Source organism: Bos grunniens, chromosome 9 (assembly GCF_055505025.1).
Source record: "Bos grunniens cultivar Pamir isolate PY7600 chromosome 9, Bosgru_T2T1.0, whole genome shotgun sequence".
In the NCBI taxonomy this organism is placed as follows: domain Eukaryota; kingdom Metazoa; phylum Chordata; class Mammalia; order Artiodactyla; family Bovidae; genus Bos; species Bos grunniens.
This window is the reverse complement of record NC_141173.1, coordinates 104,378,550-104,397,690: the sequence shown is the minus strand read 5'-3', so window position 1 is coordinate 104,397,690 and position 19,141 is coordinate 104,378,550. Positions and strand designations below refer to the sequence as shown.

Below are 19,141 nucleotides of genomic sequence, written 5' to 3'. Positions count from 1 at the left end.
GAACCCCTTATGACCGCCTCGAGGGCCGGGCACTGAAGGGGGCGCTCGGCTTAGGGGCGCCTGCGTCTCTGTGCTGTTCTTCTCTGCACCGAAGGGAATCGCCGGTTCTCTGATCCGTGGTGTTTCCATCTGTCTTAGCGCACGGTGGTGCCTGCCCTAGGGAAGAGGAGGTGATATGTGGGCGTGGTTGTTTTCAGAAATGCCGCTTGAATCTTACTGTGCAGGAAGCTGTGACTGTACCGTGATGACTTCCTCGGGATCACACCAAAACCATGGTCCCGGTGTTTCATTGTAGGATCACCTTTTCAGAGAAATCAAAACGAAGGCATGAACTAATGGACACTTGCAGATAATCAGTTGCATATTTGATCACAGGTCCACAGATGCTGAGAAGGACCAAGCAGCTATTGGAAACCAGGTTGATCAGGATTTGCTTCCAGACCAGTGGGGCTGCTTCTCCCTCGGGTGGGCGACACCGACGGTTAGACCCGCGCTCAGGGCCATCCAGTGGTCCGCGTGCTTTGCCTCTTGAGAGGAGCTTGTCACCTTGTCTGTGACAGTTCTTGTTGTCCGGGCTTGGTGGGATCCATGAGAGAAGAAGGAGGCTGTGTGCCTGCCTCGGGCCTGATGCGAGAGCTCAGAGCGTCATCACCAGCATTTTCTAGGGGACTCTCCACTTCTTTCTGGACGCAGGCTGCATTTCTGCCTCAGTGAGATTTTAAATAGGGTTCTGTATTAAACCTTGACTATTTTGGTCTTCTGAGAAAAGAATTTTTTTTAATAAAAATTCAGTGATCTGAAAAAATGTGCACAGTTCTGAGAAATATCATTTTTGGAAATATTTGAAAAAGCAAAGTAAGTGTCCATAGTTTGACAGTTGATTCCCCCATAGACCATATAATTATTATGAAGCTTCAGAAATACAGAGTTCACTTCTGTTTGCAGTTCTTTTTTTCTTCTGTGGGGTTAATTCGGGGAAAGGCAAAATGAAGGACACATGTTAGAATCCTGTGAGATGAAAAAATGAAAGATACTTCATCTTCACGGATACGGTTCAACAGTTACAAAACAGCTGTAATGAGCTGGTCTCGTCCTGTTTGTAAAGTGCTGATCTTCTTCAGGAGTACATTCAGTCCCTTACACTTTTTGTGAAAACATTTTTGAGCAGTATTATTCCAGCACCCCTGTGGTTTCTGCCACATCCTCATCTTTTTGCCTGAAAAATGTTGCTTCATTTTTCCTCACCCCTCTTCCCAGGGATTAATTTTGTTTCAGAGTAAGGCTTATTCTACACAGCTTTTATCTCAGTTTCTTTTATGTTCTTAGCACATTTTAGCTAACGCTTGTATCTCTTTAATGGGGAGAAGTTGCTTCATGAATCAATAACTGTTATTACCTCTAATTAAGACATTTTGTTCTTTCCCTGGATTGTAATAAAACTGAGTCAGTTTCAGAATTCCTTGTTACTTTTCCACTCTTTACATGAAGCACACTTTGTCCTTCTGGACTGGTCGGTTGCCACTGTGTGGAAGTACAGCTCGTGATAAATACGTATTTAATAAAATATTTCTGATATTGGGAGCTGCAAACTGCTGTTTTTGTTGACTCAGGAACCTTCTGGTGAAAAGATATGTTTCATTTATTTATCAAATTATTTTTTTCCTGTTTGTTCCCTTTGTTCATTCTTTGTTTTCCTTTCTTTTTCTTTTTAAGTTGGTTTATTTTTTGATGCATGCGGGCTTCCTCTGGTTGCGGAGTGGGGGCTGCCCTTCGTTCTGCTGCACAGGCGTCTCATGGCGGTGGCTTCTCACTGCAGAGCACAGGCTCTGGGCGCACAGCCTGTGGTAGCTGTGGTACACGGTGGCATGCGGAATCCTCCCACACCAGGGATCGCACCATGTCCCCTGCATTGGCAGGTGGATTATTATCCACGGCAAAGTCCTAAAAGATATGTTTCGTTTAGTACCCTTTTCATGTAGAACACAGAAGCCTGTTTCTCAGATGACTCGTAGAATTGCTTCACAATGAATACCGCAGTGTCGTCTTTCGTGCATTTTGAGATTCCAGGCCCACACAAGCCAGTGTTAGTTCCCATTTGGATTTAGGTAAACATGAGGAGTCTCAGGAAGGACTTTTCGACAAGAGATACTTCTGTGAGAGAAGCTGACTAATGCAGGAACACAAGCCTCGAGCCCTGCCTGCGAGTTCTCAGAGCTGCCCTTTGCCGTCAGCCCTCCAGCCCTGTGTCTGTGCTCGTCCTTGTCCGTGGTCTGTCAGGGCAGGGAGCACACAGAGCCTGTCTCTTTGCTGGCTGGTGCTGCAGCTGCCTGGGCGCATCCACTCTTGACCTCCAGGCACTGTTACGTCAGATAACTTTCAGTCTCTTTCTCGACCTGTTTTCCATTAGCCCACAGGTGAGTTCTCTGGGCCTTAGAAGTACTAACGTAAGCCATAAGCTTGCACTTAACTTACCTTTGTACTTGTGTCTGTCACACATCACACTGAGACTCCTAACATCAGCCCGGTTACCCCAGGCCTCCTTTCCTCTCCCTTTTCTTATCTCTTGAAATCTTTTGCTCTGGTTGCTTCTCTTTAGACACTTGTCTAGTTGGCCTCTGACTCTTCTTCTCGCGTCTTCTGTTGTAAATTCAACCATGATTTGAGCTGTTCATGCATCACAGGTTGAATACACGTCACTCTCTGATGCCAGCTTCTTCCTGCTTCCTGAGTGTGGCAGCTGCTTGGCGTCACCTGAAGACCTGGCTGTCTTAACCTTAGAAACTTACAAACATTGACTGGTTTCCCTTGCCCACCTGCTACTCAAAGCAGCAGTCTCACTGAAGTTGGGTTCTAGTGGTTTTCAGTCCTTTAAGCTGCATCATGGAGATGTCCGTGGGGACCAGAAATCTGCTTCTCCCTTCCCCCAGAGCCTAGAGTCTAGAGGGTGTGTGTGTGTGTGTATGTGTGTGTGTGCTCGTGCACAGCATATGTGTAGTCATGTGCAATACAGCGAATGCCTTACAGGCAAACCTTCAAGTTGTGAACTTTCAGAGATGCGAATGTGCACTGGCCGCCCAGTCACACAAAGCGGTTCACATGTCAGGTGTGCAGTCGTGTGCGTGCACCGTCTGCAAGTGGCTGTGCTTGTGTGTACTTTACTGTATAGAATGCAGTAGTCTGTTATCTTTATTTCAAGTCCAGAATGTCTAGAAGCAAGTGTGAAAGCAGCGGCAATGGGGCTGGTACTGCTGTACTTTTTCAGGTACCATAAGATTAAAAATATTTTCTGTATTTGTATTTGTTTTTATGTATTATTTGTGTGAAAAGTATTATAAACCTATTACAGTACAGTACTGTATAGCTGATTATGTTATTTGGGTACCTTGGCTGACTGTTGGACTTACGAGCAAATTGAACTTATGAATGCACTCCTGGAATGGAACTCATTCATATGTAGGGGATGTGGTGTATATTCCTCCAAAAATTATAATGTTATTGACATATTTATAGACAGGTCATAAAGCAGTGGTGTGGTTAACTTTTCTGAAGAAGGCTGCTAAGAGCAGTTATGCGCATCCGTTTTCATTTCTTTTGGGTGTGTACAGAGCTGTGAGATTGCTGGGTCAGAAGGCTGGTGTAGGTTTAATTTTGTTGGAAGCTTCCAAGGCAGCTGTACCATTTGAACAATTGAGCACCAAATGTTTGGCATGCACACACACACCCAGACATACACACATGCATACACACACATGCACATACACGAACACACAATGCACCCAGATGTACACACACATGCACACCCAGGCGTACACATATATGCACACACGTGCACCCAGATGTGCACAAACGTGCACACACATGCACACAAATGCACCGATGCACACACACATGCACACAGACACAGACACACACATGCACACACGGGCATCCAGACACACACACACACATGCACCCAGACATACACACAGGTGCACCCATACACGTGCACTCAACTGTACACACACATGCACATACATGCACACAGATGTGCATACAGACATACATGCACATGAGCACACAGAATATATAGACATGCACACACATACACCCCCCCCACACACATGTGCACACAGATGCAGACATTTGCACCCAGACACACACACACGCACCCAGATGCACACACACATGCACACACGTGAACCCATGTGTACACATGTGCACAGAGACGTACACACATGCACACAAATGTCCACACACATGCATCCAGGCGCACGCACACACATGCACACAGGTGTACACACTGACGCACACAGATGTACACACATGTATACACACAAATATACACATATGGGGATATATGTGCACACACATACACACGTGCACACACAGCACATGCACAGATGTGCACACAGATATAAACACATGTTCACACACATGCACACACATGTGCACACAACCTATAGTTAGGGTGACAAATGATACATCAAAGATGATACACGATATGGAACATGCAGCAGGAGGTGGAGGCTCCAGAAGACCTGCACAGTTTATTGGCGAGGAGCTCAGATGCTGGAGTGAGGCAGCTATGGTGTCCAACCTGGTTTCAGCTCCTGCAGCCGCAAGATCTGGGAAGAGCGCCCACCTCCAACTCCAGTTTCCTTGCCTGTAGAGCTGGGACAATAATTGTGTTTTTCTGTAAGACTCTAGAGAGGATTGCATGAGGAATTTGATATCCAAGTTAGGTTCATTGAGTGTTTGCTTTCATCATTAATCTCAGTATCTTATAGTTGGAAATAATAGATGCAGCAGAGGTGTGGTCATTGTCGTTTCCCTTATCCACTCAATCTGAACAGCAGACAAGAGGAGAGCTCTGATTCTGAGAAGCCTGCAGAATTAAGGAGAACACCCCTCACATGTGGGCAAGAAACATCACGGATGGTTTTGAAGCATCTGTGGGGCTAGAGGGACTCTGGAGGCCCAAGCCCTTTAGAAAGTGTTGTGAGAAAAACCAGTCGAAAATCTCAGTGTGGACACCTGATGACTGTGCTAGTGGCTTGCTCCCTTCATGACTTGGTTTCCTCAGTAGCATGTAAAATGTTAACCATTTCACATACACACACCCTGGCCAGCTGTGGTTGATGTGAGAGCTGTGAAGGGTTTTGCAGACAGAGATACATGGTACAGGTGTCATGGCTACTCTAGCCCTGTGGTTCTCAGAGTGGGGTCTCCCCCGGGAACTGTTAGAAATGCATATTCTCAAGTTGTCTTTGGGTCTCACCCCAGTAGCTACATGAGAAATCTTAGAGTTAAGTAAACATATTCATTACAAATAAATGCATCTTTGGGCCAGGAGGAAAAGGCAGATATTTTACTTCTCCACTTTAGTTCAGAATATGTAAAATACCTATGTGTAGACTTTATCGCGACACCACTGGTTCAGTTCAGTCGTTCAGTCGTGTCTGACTCTTTGCAACCTCATGGACTGCAGCACGCCAGGCTTCCCTGTCCCATCACCAATTCCCAGAGCTTGCTCAAACTCAGGTCCATCGAGTCGGTGATGGCATCCAACCATCTCATCCTCTGTTGACCCCTTCTCCTCCTGCTTTCAATCTTTCCCAGCATCAGGGTCTTTTCCAGTGAGTCAGTTCTTCACATCAGGTGGCCAAAGTATTGCAGTTTCAGCTTCAGCATCAGTCTTTCCACTGTTTAGCCAATGACAGAATCACTTGGAAAGTCTAAATGTGAAGGACTCATTGGTTCATTAAAGTTGATTTTTTTGGAGAAAAGGAATCAAATTTGAGGTCTTTCTCCTGCATTATGGCACTTGTCTTAATTATCAGTGGAGTTTAGATAATACTTGTTGGCACATTTTGTTGCTTAATAATTAGAATTGTTCTCCCACCCTGGGAACCAGAGTTTATCCCTAAAATGAAGCATTCAGTGGTGACTCCACACATATATCTTTTAATATAGCAATACAGTTAGATAGGAATGTATGTTTTTACTTTTCATTTCATCAACTGCTTGGAGAAAATTCTAAATGTTTGAATTGTTCCAACTCCAAGCTGATTGGTAGGAAGCAAAGTATAGGCATTTCTCTCTCAAGTTTATGGACAAGGGCAATACAACAGATTTCCCACTCAGTTTGGGACTTCCAGAGAAGGTTGAAATAGAAAACCGTTTACTTAAAATTAATCCACACACATGAGCATACATTTAAAACTGCTCACAGGGTTTTGTGGAGGCTCATGGCAGAAAATAGAAAGTATGATGTAAATTCGTGAAGATGCCAGACTGTCTCAAAGGGGAAAGAGAGAAGCACGTTTCACGACGTCACTTCCATGGCTTAGGCGGTGTGCCGGCTGCCCCGGGTGCGGCTCTGGTGCTTAATCAGCTGGGGAACGTGCTTCCGCTTGCACGATTCCTTGCAGATTATTCGCATCTGCAGCACAGCATCTGCGCATTCTGTCTTCCAGGCCTACGTGTACGAAACCAGCTCCAGCACTTTCTCCCGCAGACTTGCAGGACACACCAGCACGGTCACCGCCGTGGCCTTTAGCCCGGTTGCTGCTCAGGTACGGTTTCCTCTGTTTCATACGAGTCTCGCCTCATAGCTGTTGTATCTGTCAGACGGTGTTTGGGTAGAATTTTAGAATTTTATCATATTCAAGTTTACATGCTAGTTCTCACTGAGTGAAGGGAGATGAACTTTGAAAATCGACCTTTACTGGGGAGGAAGAGAAATGGAGTATTTTTCATTTTACAATGAAAGTATTTGTCATTCTGTGCCAATGGACATTTGCTCCAACGGAAATGTAGAAAGATAAGGAGATCTTCGTGGACAGGAAGATGGAAGGAGGAAAGCAAGTGCAGTGCAAGTAAGGAATGGATTTCACAATTCCCCAGCAAAGAATTTGGAGGGAGAAGGAGAGCCACAAAATTTATAGAATCTTAATTAGGAGAAAGGATTAAGATAAAGTAACGTCTGTTGCAGATCAACCCAGAAAGGTGAGTGATCTTGTTATTACAATACAGAGGGAGATCAGAATTCCCAAGTACTTAGTTTTCATTAGTGTTTAATAATGCTTACATCTTTTGCTCCAGATCTCCCTGTTTGTGTCTCTGGTTGTCTGGTCAACACTGGCTGCTCCGTGGTGGCCCTGGTGCTGGTCAGGCCCAAGACCGTGCTGGACTTGGGGGGGGGCAGCTGGCGGGCTCCGCAGACATGCTGGCCGTGTTCCCGCAGTCCAGACCTCGTTTAAGGGTGCATTCACGAGGATTAGCAAAGTGGGCGCTAGCCTCTGCATCTCCTGGTCAGAAAGGAGACGAGGACTCCCGGGGTGGTGCCAGCTTTGTTCCAGGGACGCTGCATAGCTTTGGGGGAAGTCAGGAGGCAGATCCCATGGCTAGCTGTTTTCTTTGTAAATTAATTTTAATTGAGAGAGATATTATTCCCTTTCAAAAATTACAGTTTTGAGTCCCTTGGAATAAGCTGCTAGATATGGTCCCAGAGTAGACTTTTTCATTATTGATGTTGCTCAGGTGTCACGGTAAGACTTGTGAGTCTTTTGGAAGAAGCTTATACTTGCACTGATGAAATGATTCCAACAGTGTGTGTGGCTCAGAGAAAGGGCTCCGACAGTGACGGGGGTCCTACCAGCTCACGGGCAGCGGGGCCTCCACAGGGCGGCTGAGACCTGAGGGGCTGTGAGCACGCTGCCCCCTACGGTCCTGCCAGGACACGCAGCTGAGCCGGGTGGCCAGGTCCAGTGTGGTCCGGAGGGCGGGTGGTCAGCTTTAGGTCTATAGAAGGTGGTGTGTTTGTCTTAAGGTACTGTGTTGAGCTGGAGACGAACTTCACAGTTAATCTATCCCGGCTGCGATGGCAGCCAAGCGAGACTGTGATTTCTAGCAAAACGATGCAGGGTATTCAAACCAGCGATCAAAAGGAGACAGGAGAGTGAGCGTGCAGGCTGCAGGGAGCGGGTCTGCGGCCCCACAGGGAGGAAGGTGAGGAAACGTGCAAGGGGGCCACAGAGGAGAGCTGCTGCACGTGAAGACAGGTGGGGGATGTTTGTTGGAATGCACAGCAGTCACAAACACAACTTTACTTCATGTCTTCAAAGGTACCTTACACTGATACCACAGCATCCATTTTACCTGATGTCAGTTATAAAATAATTAATGAAATACAGCACAGATGAAAGGTAACACAAAAGCCCTTTCTTACTGACAGTGGATATTTAGGGTATTAAGTAGGTATTTATTTTCCGTTTTCCGTTTCTGTGCCATGTGGGGTTTATTATGGAAAATCCTGCTTTGCTATTTCCACCTTTACTGGGCTGCATTTAACGATGTCACTAGCATCACCTAAGAAATAGAGTAGGAGCACGAGAGACCTCAGGCTGTTTATGTGAAGAGACAAGACGCAGGTGGAGTCCAGCTCCAGGCATGGCTGAGACCCGGCGGAGGAAGAACCAGGAGCAGTTATGGGATGTACGCGCGGGGCCGTGACCTCTGTCCTCCCTGCCTCGGGCCAGCTGGCATCTGGGGAAGCGGGGAGTAAAGGGATGGAAGTCTGGAAAATTCTTATTTTGCTTTAAGATAGCGATACTTGCATAATGGACACTTGAACTGTTCTTGATGTTACCGTGTTGATGTGTATCTCCGTGTACACAGCATTTCCTGTAACTAGGTTTACCAGGAGCAGTGCTGCTGAGCAAAGTAGTGAAACTTTGAAAGGATTCTGGTAAATACAGACAGCGTTTTCCAAAGTGCTGCTGGTTTCCCCACCAGCATCAGTTGTTAACACTTTGATTATCCTGTTAACTTCATTATCAAGAAATAGTGTCCCATTATTTTGATTTGAATTTCTTTGAATATTAGGCTACCCATTCTTTCATATGCTATCACATATTCAGGTTTTTTTCTTCTCATTTGTAAATTGCTTGTTTTTGTCCTTCATATCTTTGTCTTTTTGCTTACTTATTGTTCCGGCTTTTAATTTAAAAATGACTGTGATAATATGTGTGCTGGCTCCCCCGGAATGCGGCTCCAACTTACCATAGATTAGAAAGTGTTTATTCAGTGATTACAGTTAAATATAGAGATAAGTACATACGCCTGCACTGTTAATAGACTTTCAAAAATTTAGGAATAATCAGAAGATAAGTGGTATTTAAGGTGTTTGTAAATGTTTTAAGGACTTTGTTATACTAAAGTATCTGATTCTAATTTGAAATGTGAACTGACTTTTGACTTGTGACTTTTTAGCTGAGAAAAATAAGAAAATTTCACTAAGTTTTTGAGCAGCATTTTCAAGAAGACTTGAGAGTCATCATCATAACAAACTGTGGAAAATTCTTTGAGATGGGAATACCAAACCACCTTACCTGCCTTCTGAGAAACCTGTATGCAGGTCAAGAAGCAACAGTTAGAACTGGATACGGAACAACAGACTGGTTCCAAATAGGGAAAGGAATACATCAAGGCTATATATTGTCATCCTGCTTATTTAACTCATATGCAGAGTTAACATGAGAAATGCTGGTCTGGATAAAGCACAAGCTGGAATCAAGATTGCGGGAAGAAATATCGATAATCTCAGACATGCCAATGACAGCACCCTTATGGCAGAAAGCAAAGAAGAACTAAAGAGCCTCTTGAGGAAAGTGAAAGAGGAGAGTCAAAAAGTTGACTTAAAATTCAACATTCAGAAAACTAAGATCACGGCATCCAGTCCCATCACTTCATGGCAAACAGATGGGAAAACAGTGGAAACAGTGACAGACTTTATTTAGGGGGCTCGAAAATCACTGCAGATGGTGCTGCAGCCATGAAATTAAAAGACGTTTGCTCCTTGGAAGAAAAGCTATGAGCAACCTAGACAGCATATTAAAAAGCAGAGACATTCTTTGCCAACAAAGGTCCATCTAGTCAAAGCTATGGTTTTTCCAGTAGTCATGTGTGGATGTGAGAATTGGACTATAAAGAAAGCTGAGTGCTGAAGAATTGATGCTTTTGAACTGTGGTGCTGGTGAAGACTCTTGAGAGTCCCTTGGACTGCAAAGAGATCAAACCAGTCCATCCTAAAGGAAATCAACTCTGAATATTCATTGGAAGGACTGATGCTGAAGCTGAAACTCCAATCCTTTGGCCACCTGACGCGAAGAACTGACTCATGTGAAAAGACCCTGATGCTGGCAAAGATTGAAGGCAGGAGGAGAAGGGGATGACAGAGGATGAGATGATATGGATGGCATCACCGACAGGAGTTTGAGTAAACCCCGGGAGTTGATGATGGACAGGGAGGCCTGGTGTGCTGCAGTCCATGAGGTCGTAAAGAGTTGGACATGACTGAGCAACTGAACTGAACTGAGAGTCATCATATTGATACAGTTTAGTTTATTAGATTTTTGAGAATTAAGAACTTGGGAGCATTTTGGTTTTTTATTTTTCTCATTTAAAGAAATGTAATATATTACATTTGAAATGAATCAATAATTTTAAGAGAATTTAAATTATATTAAATCATTGCCTAAGGGATTTCAATCTGTTCATCATGAGTGGAGTCAACACAAATTGAAGGCCACTTTGCATGTGATGGTCAAAATCTACTAGACTTCTACATGTGTAAATAAGATATTGAAAGGCTTAAGGAAACTAGGTCTTACAATTTAAACACTATTAGGTTGGATGAAAATTTACAAATGAAAACGAGCCACAGGTCATTTTCTTCTGCACGAAATCGCCATGGTGCACCGAGACCCCCGTTGCCGTGGTGTCCAGCACCAACCGCCCTGTTTGCGTGGCTGGTCCTTCTGCATCAGTGTCTCTTCTGAGGGACCGAGATTCACCATGTCTGTGCCGGTGGAAGAGGCCTCAGCGTGACGGAGCCTCTGCTCCCCAGCGGGCGCCGGGAAGAGGCTTTGCTGCACGAGCATCCATGGCCCTGGGCAGGGGCATCCTGCCTGCCTCCAGCCTGGATTTACACCCAAGTCACGGGGCCATGGGCTTCCCTAGTGGCTCAGCTGGTAAAGAATCCGCCTGCAATGCAGGAGACCCGGGTTCGATTCCTGGGTTGGGAAGATCCTCTGGAGGAGGGCATGGCAACCCACTCCAGTATTCTTGCCTGGAGAACCCCCATGGACAGAGAAGCCTGGTGGGCTGCAGTCCATGGGGTTGCGAAGAGATGGGACACGGCTGAGTGGCTGAGCACAGCACGGGGCCATGTCCCACACAGACGTGTTTGCATATGTGGGACCCGACAGGAAACAACTGTGTTTTCTCTCAGCTTCACTTTTTGATAAGACTCGAAATCCTAAATGAAGCAGCAAAGCATAAATATTGAACGGCACAGTTCATTCCCCGTCAGCTACCGCAGATCATCAGTTCACAAGGAATGCTGAAATCATCCCGCCCTGTTTCTCCTCAGGAACGTGCACTATTGAGAAGTCCAGTCCTCTCCGTCTCTCAGCCGTCTTGACTTTGTTTTCCTGGAAAAGAGAAAGCAGTCATTTCCGGTCCTCTGTTCTTGTTCCGCGTCCTGAGGATGGGTTTTCCATGGTCTCGGGCCTACCGATTTCCGATTTCCGCGGGCTGGGTGCATTTGCACTTCCGGTCTGTGCACGGCCGCCTTGTTCTCTGCACGCTGCTCCCCCTCGCCGTAATTTGTATGTTGATGGCTCCTGGATCAGCCGGGCCCATTGCTGTCTTGTCTTTGTCAAGCTACCCGTTTACTGATGGAGTTGCAGCCTCACACTGACGTGCGAAGCGAGGTCCTGGTCGGGAGACGGCCCTGAGAATCCAGCGGCCGCCCCGTGTCCTGCGTTTCCAAGCTGGGGCGCCTGTGCGGCTCACGGGGCTGCGGGCTGCCCGGGACTTCGTCCTGCCCGGTACAATCGCATTGTTTCAGAGGGTGGTGCGTGTTTACGCCATTTGTTTCTCAATCTATATCCTTTAGTCTTGTGGTTACAGAAAATATCTTCCAGATTTTTGCAGTCGAATGTCTGTGGCTGGTGCTTGTTTGTGATGTTATAATTTTCATTTTTGGTTGGAGAGTGTTGGGGGGAGGGCATTTGGGGTTCTGAGCTGATTCCATTTTATTCCATTTTTATTTCTGTGCGGACTTCCAGAAGTCGCCATAGAAGTAAAACTATATATTTAGGAAGAGCTTAAGGACAGCTCCTGTGATAATTAATTTTATGTCCTTGTGACTGGTGAGGGAGGCCAGATGCCTGGTGAAGCACTGTTTCTGTGCGTATCTGGGAGGGTCTCCAAGGAGAGGGGCATCTGTGCTGGTGAAGTGAAGGACTACCCTCCCACCATGGTGGCCTCACCCCACTGCCCAGGGCCTGGAACCAGTGGAAGGAAGGGTGAATTCCTCCCTTCGCTTGAATGGGGTGTCCGTCTCCTCCTGCCTTGGACATCAGCCCCCCTGGCCCTCAGGCTGGACAGAGTGACCCCTCCAGCCATCCTGGCTCTCTCAGCCTCCATGGGCCACCTCCTGTAATAAATCTCATTATAGCGTATCCTTATCTGTCCTGCCGGTTCTGTTTCTCTGGAGAACCTAACACATCTCCTCATTCCTAATTGATACTCTAAAGTTCATATGCTCTTGGTACTGAGATAGAAATCTGTGCTGTCCTCCCATGGGATACAAACCTGCCCTGTCCTCCCACAGAGACGGTCTTGTCAGGGTGCTGGGCCGTAGCTCCTGCACCTGGACTTCTTGTTCTGTAGGAAAATGCATTCGAACGGTTCCTCAGGTCACTGTCCCAAAACGTGCACAACTGTCCACTCACAGCCACAGTCACATCCCCGGTCCCTTCCCACTGATGCTGGGAGCCCCAGCAGTGCCAACGTTTCCAGATGCCCCTGGGCTGCAGAGCGGCCAGATCCAAGCCCGCCCATGTGAAACCCTGTTCCAGCCTCTCCCAGTTCCCCTGGTTCCTGCTGTGTCTGGGGGCCAGGAAGGAGCCCAGCGAAATGCCTCATGTCCATGCCGACTGCCTCCCCTCTGCCTGGGCCACTGTGGGCCTTTTTTCAAGATTTGCAGTAAAACCAAGCGTATTCAATATTATTTTGTCATTGGAGCTCCCAGTTTTGAGTGTCCACACTGTATTAACATGCAGACTGTGGCTGAGATGTTTCTCCTGAACTCTCCAAACGGAAATCTGATGACCTTTTTTTTAAAAAAAGCATTTCTCCATTTTCATTTTGCTTCTTAGATGCCACTCTCTAAAGTGGATAGAGGCAATAGGAAGCTGTTAGGACAAGGACCAGCTGGTAAATCTTGTAACCGTGATATTTATCAACTGCTTTTTTAAAAAGTATTGAAGTATAGTTGATTTGGGGCTTCCCTGGTAGCTCAGCTGGTAAAGAATCTGCCTGCAATGCAGGAGACCCTTGTTTGATTCCTGGGTCAAGAAGATCCCCTGGAGAAGGGGATAGGCTACCCACTCCAGTATTCTTGGATTTCCCTTGTGGCTCAGATGGTAAAGAATCCTCCTGCAATGTGGAGGACCTGGGTTCAATCCCTGTGTTGGGAAGATCCCCAGGAGGAGGGAATGGCAACCCACTCCAATATTCTTGCCTGGAGAATCCCCATGGAGAGAGGTGCCTGGTGGGCTAGAGTCCATGGGGTCACAGTCAGACACGACTGAGCGACTGAACTGAACTGAGACTGTAGTACACCAGGCTTCCCTGTCCTTAACTATCTCCAAAAGTTTTCTCAGATTCATATCCATTGAGTCAGTGATGCCATCCAACCATCTCATCCTCTGTCATCCCCTTCTCTGCCCACCTTCAGTTTTCCCCAGCATCAGGGTCTTTTCCAATGAGTCAGTTATTCTCATCAGGTGGCCAAAATATTGGAGCTACAGAATCAGTCCTTCCAATGAATATTCAGGGTTGATTTCCTTTAAGATTGACTGGTTTCATCTCCTTGCAGTCCAAGGGACTCTCAAGAGTCTTCTCCAACACCACAGTTCAAAAGCATCAGTTATTAGTGCTTAGTCTTCTTTATGGTCCAACTATCACATCTATACATGCCTACTGGAAAAACCATAGCTTTGACCATATGGACCTTTGCCTGCAAAGTAATGTCTGTGCTTTTTAATATGCTGTCTAGGTTTGTCGTAGTTTTTTTTCCCAAGGAGCAAGCATCTTTTAATTTCATGGCTGTGGTCACTGTCTGCCATGATTTTGGAGCCCTAGAAAATAAAATCTGTCACTGTTTTCACTTTTCCCCCATCTGTATGTCATGAAGTGATGGGACTGGAGGCCATGATCTTAGTTGATCTTAGTTTTTTGAATGTTGAGTTTCAAGCCAGCTTTTAAACCCTCCTCTTTCATCCTCATCAATAGGCTGTTTAGTTCCTGTTTGCTTCAGTTATACAGATAGATATTTTCATTCTTTTTTAGATTCTTCTCTCATATAGGTGAGCATAGAGTGTTGAGCAGAGAAGGCAATGGCACCCCACTCCAGTACTCTTGCCTGGAAAATCCCATGGGCGGAGGAGCCTGGTGGGGTACAGTCCTCGGGGTCGCTGGGAGTTGGACACAACTGAGCGACTTCACTTTCACTTTTCACTTTCGTGCATTGGAGAAGGAAATGGCAACCCACTCCAGTATTCTTGCCTGGAGAATCCCAGGGATGGGGGAGCCTGGTGGTCTGCCATCTATGGGGTCACACAGAGTCGGACACGACTGAAGCGACTTAGTAGTAGTAGTAGTAGAGTGTTGAGCAGAGTTCCTGTGCAGTACAGCAGGTCCTTGTTGGTTATCTGCCTTACATCAGGTCGTGTGTGTGTTTGTTCATCCCAAGCTCCTGATTTACCCTCCTGCCTCAACTGCTTGTTAAACGCCAGGCTCTGTGCTGGGCACTTGGTTGGCTCCAGGAGGGGATCTAAAGCCCCAGGACAGTGCATGGTGAGAGTGCTGTGTTTCTGTTTTTCTCTGTGAGGACCTTGGGCGCAGACGTCGCGTGCCTTGTGTGATAATCACGGTACAGTACAGCCATTTGAGGTAAACTCAGCTAGGCTGGGGCCTGCCGTCGAGGCCTCGTCACGGCATGCTCACTTTCTGGGCCAGGCGTACCTGTCTCGCCGCCTGAGGAGGAGGGGGCCCCCAGACGGAGCTCCGCCCCCAGGACGTGGCGCGTGCGTGGCGCGCGCCGGGTGCGTGAGGTTGCCCTCCTGGCGGTTCAAACGTCACAGCAGCCTCACAGCGGCCTCGGTGAGAAGTTATCCGTGGTCTCCGTCAAAATAGTTCTCTGCCTTTTCTTCGAACGCAGCAGCATGTTTTGGGGGCAAGAACACCGTGAATGTCTGCTCTGGGTCTGCGCGGACACACCTGCTCTCCGTGGCTTTGAGGGGGTGCCGGGGCTGCTGGCCTGCGGGTGACTTGACCCCTGCCCTCCTCTGGGGCCCCCACGCTGGAGAAAATGGTTGAGGGCCTCACCGCTGTCTCTTAGAATTAACCCGAGGATTTCCAGAAATCAAAACAGGGCTTGGTGAGTGGTGCTGTTGTGTGTTCACCACAAATGCTTCTTTCTTTGTTACGTAACTGATCAAAGGCTTCCTTCTGATACAGAATGGTTCACAGACAAAACCTGAGCCATTGAAGAAGAAACTTGATAATGAAAAGTAAGAATTGGACTTATAAAGTCAGCTGATGAGAAACTGCTGCCTGGTGTACAAAACCCCTTTCTTAGGACGCAGCTTTTTAGCAGCAGGCTGATCCCAGGTGGAGAGAGGGCCTTGGGGTGCTCCCAGCCCCGCTGGCATCCGCGTGGTGGGCAGGTCTGCATCCGAAGCAGCAGGGGTTAGGGAGGAAGGCAGCCCCCACGTGCATACGGGTGCTTGACATCTGGGGGAGGTGTTCTTGGTAGCTGGGACTTTAGGATCCTCTTAAAATATCAACCAAGTCATAGATCAGGGCAGGCAGCATTCTGTCTTACCTGGAATAGAGTCAATTTCCCGAGGTGTTTCTAATTTTGAATGTTGTGGGGAATCAGTATTAACCTTCAGTCTTGTGACTGTTGATTTAGGATAAAACTTCATCTTGTTTTAAAATTTTACCAACCAAAGTTAGCCTCTGCATGTAGCAGTTGGCCTTAAAGTCCAAGCAAAGACACGTAAAATGGAACTAACGTCTCGGCCTGCGTTTCGCTGTCAGTTCTCAGCTGCCAGCAGGCAAGGTATGTCAGTCCAAAAGTAGCAATTCAAGTAACGTGAGGGTCCGTCTCCCAGACCTCGGTCTTCTGGAACTTCACAGGGTACAGTGAACCCAGCTGACACATTGGCTGTAATTTTTCTAACTGTAGTGACTCTCCAGGATCGTGCCTTCCGGCAAAGCAGCGTCCCAGAGAATGGCTCTCTTTTCTGGTTTTTTTTTTTTTTTTTTTTGGGGGGGGGGTGTGGTTTTGACAGACTGCTGTCGCTTCCTGTGTCTGACTTTAGTCAGAAAGTACCCAGACCTGCCAGGTTCGAGGTGGGAGTGGGGACTCTGCTGTGACTGGAGAGGCTCCGAGGTTGTCCTTGGGCGTGGACAGCGGTGGACAGCGCGTGTCCTCCCACCTCTCGGGCATCTGGGTGTCCACAGCCTTGGCTCTGAGCAGTGGCCTTGTGCTGCTGACTTAAGCGACCCCAGGTGGATCTGTTCATTTACTGGAACTATTTCAAGAGCTCACAGGATGGCGGCAGTGCCCAAGCTAGGCTAGCACACTGGCCAAAGCCAGGTAACAACAGGCTGGGAGGCAGGGGCCAGAGAACTTTCCAGAAGCTGGGAGAGTCTGGTCAGGGCCTTGCACCAGCCAGGTGGGCTCCAGCTGAGCCCTCGTGCTGCAGTCAGACGGAAGCTCAGGTATGCGGCTGCCTGGACTGCGTCTGACAGCAGTGCCCTTGCTGTGGGTGGTGTACCCTGAGCCAGACAGGCGGCCGCCACCTGCCATGTGGGTGTCGGGCACCTGCTGTGGAGCCCACAGGTTTCACAGGACAGGGGCATGTCACCCCCAAAGGGTGATGCAGTGAGGCTGGAAGGGCCTCCTGGGGCCGAAAGCACAGTCCTCACGAGGGATGCTGCTCTTCGGTCGGGAAGGTTAACTCGTGTCCTGTAGATGCACTTTGGGTGCCCATCTGGCTCTTCTGAGAAGCCCCAGAAATGCTGAGCCTTCATTTTAAAGCTCCCTGCAGCCCTCCTGCTGTCAGGATCAGAAAGTCAAGGCAGCCTGTGAACTTGGGAAATAAGTCATTATTTTCACGGTTTGCATTTTAACTTTTAAAATAAGCGAAAGAATTCTATTTTGATTAACCTTATTCTCTAAAAATTACGTTGGCGGAGAGAAGACTTTTGCTGCCATGTCTGTTTGAACCGTTTCTCCTGTCTCTGTCTCTTGTGAGAAAACAGAGGCTCACAGACTCCTTTTGCCCTTGATTGCAACATTTGGAACGAAATGAAGCTCGGCACTGAGTAGGAAGCACCGTGTGCTTGGAGGTGGACTGAGGGCAGCAGAGGCACTGTCGCAGCAGGGCAGCAACAGCAGAGGCTGTCGAGGCCAGTTTCGTCTGGTTTCGTCAGAAATGCTCGCTCCTGGCAGACCCGGACCACCGCAGCTGCTCGCGCAGGGTTTCACTGTCACTTTTCAACATTTTTCTTTTTTGAAAATTGGCTCCTTTTCCTCTTTGAGTGAGTGATTCTCCACACTGGATGTTCACTCATTGCAGGAGCAGTGAGCCGATTTAGTCAAAGTCTAGTCGAGTGTCGTGGGGGTCCTGGGGGTGCTGGGGGCCAGGAGGTGTGAGACTCTCAGGGCGGAGCCTGCCTTCTGGGGCAGGGTTTCTCAGGGGCCGCCATAGGTCCGTCCTTTCTCCGTCTGCACGCAGCCTCTGAGTGCAGCGTCCTTTTCCTCACCTTGAACCTCTGCGTCTGGGCTTCTGCAGACACCCATCTCCTCTCCTTTAGACCCAGGTTCCATTTCCAGCTCCACGTTACACCTCCAGGTCGGGTGTTCCTTGTTCCCGGGGCCTGCCCGGTGTGTCCTCCCTTGTTTGACCGTCTGACCGCCACCCACTGGCAGCCTGTGTCCTGGATCTCCACCCCCACCTCGTCTACTTGCTGTTTAACATAACCCGTCCCCTCTGCCCCCTGCTGACTTGCAGTAGGTTTTACAGACACTGCTCACCCACCTTCCCCTCCCCTGGTCTTCCATTCTGCAGCAGACCCCACCCCACCCCTGCCCCTCCCTCCCCCACCCCTGCCCCTCAGCCTCTTTAATCACAGCCTTTCTCCCCCTGGACTGTGAGACCCCTGTGCCAAGACATAACAGGAGTGCAGACTCCGGGTTTCCCTGGTGGTGCTGCCATATGCCTGCTGCCCCGAGAGCCAGTGCTCTTCATGTTCAGAAGGGCCCCCAGGGTAGGAGCTCAGGGCCATGAATCCCCTCCTTGCACTGCTTCTTAGTCGCACCCCACTGATTTTTTCAGTTATTTATTTTAATTGGAGGACAAACAGACATTTCTCCAAAGAAGACATACAGATGATTAATAAACATATGTAAAGATGCTCAACATCACACATTATTAGAGAAATGCAAATCAAAACCACAATGAGTTATTCTGTCACATCGGTCAGAATGGCCATCATCAGAAAGTCTACAAACAATAAACGGTGGGGAGGGTGTGGAGAAAATGGACTCCCCCCTTCATGTTCCTTTAGTCCACAAGACCTCCAAATTTCCTTTTTGGTTTCTTTGCTGGTTCTTCACTGGATCATCTAAAAGTGTGTTCTGCTTGCAAACCCTTGGGACCTTTCCCAAGATCTTTATTGATCTCTAATTTAATTCCACTTGGTTACAAAACATTTTTTGCATGATTTGAATTTAATTAACTTTGTTTCATGTTCTGTGTTCACTTGAAAACAATGTGTAGTCTGGAGCCTTCTATAAGTATGAACTAAGACAAACGGGCAAAAGCATTCTTCAGATTGTCTGTATCCATAATAATGGTCTCCGTGTTCTATCAACACTGAAAGTGGCATTGAAGACTCAATGACCCTGAGTAAGGGACTCTCTCTGAGGCCCCTCCCCTAAGAGACTCTCTTTCCTTGTAATGCTGTCAGCTTTTGCTTTATGTGTTTTGAAGCTCCTGTATCAGGTTTGGGA

The 19,141-nt window shown here is 47.6% G+C and overlaps 1 protein-coding gene across 45 annotated transcripts in view; it reads left to right on the top strand.

Moving 5' to 3' along the window:
* WDR27 (WD repeat domain 27) overlaps window positions 1-19,141 on the top strand; it is a 149,907-nt gene that overhangs the window by 66,238 nt on the left and 64,528 nt on the right. For 35 of the 45 annotated variants that reach the window (XR_015133489.1, XR_015133486.1, XR_015133485.1 and 32 more), the window contains one exon: window positions 6,456-6,554. Coding sequence is in view for 19 of the 45 variants with exons in the window: in XM_086318762.1 (XP_086174888.1) it covers window positions 6,456-6,554 (99 nt within the window). In the remaining 26 variants the exon portion in view is untranslated. Of the gene's footprint in view, window positions 1-6,455; window positions 6,555-9,252; window positions 11,985-19,141 lie in introns of those variants that run through there. The other 10 variants (XR_015133483.1, XR_015133471.1, XR_015133466.1 and 7 more) reach the window with 3 other exon arrangements.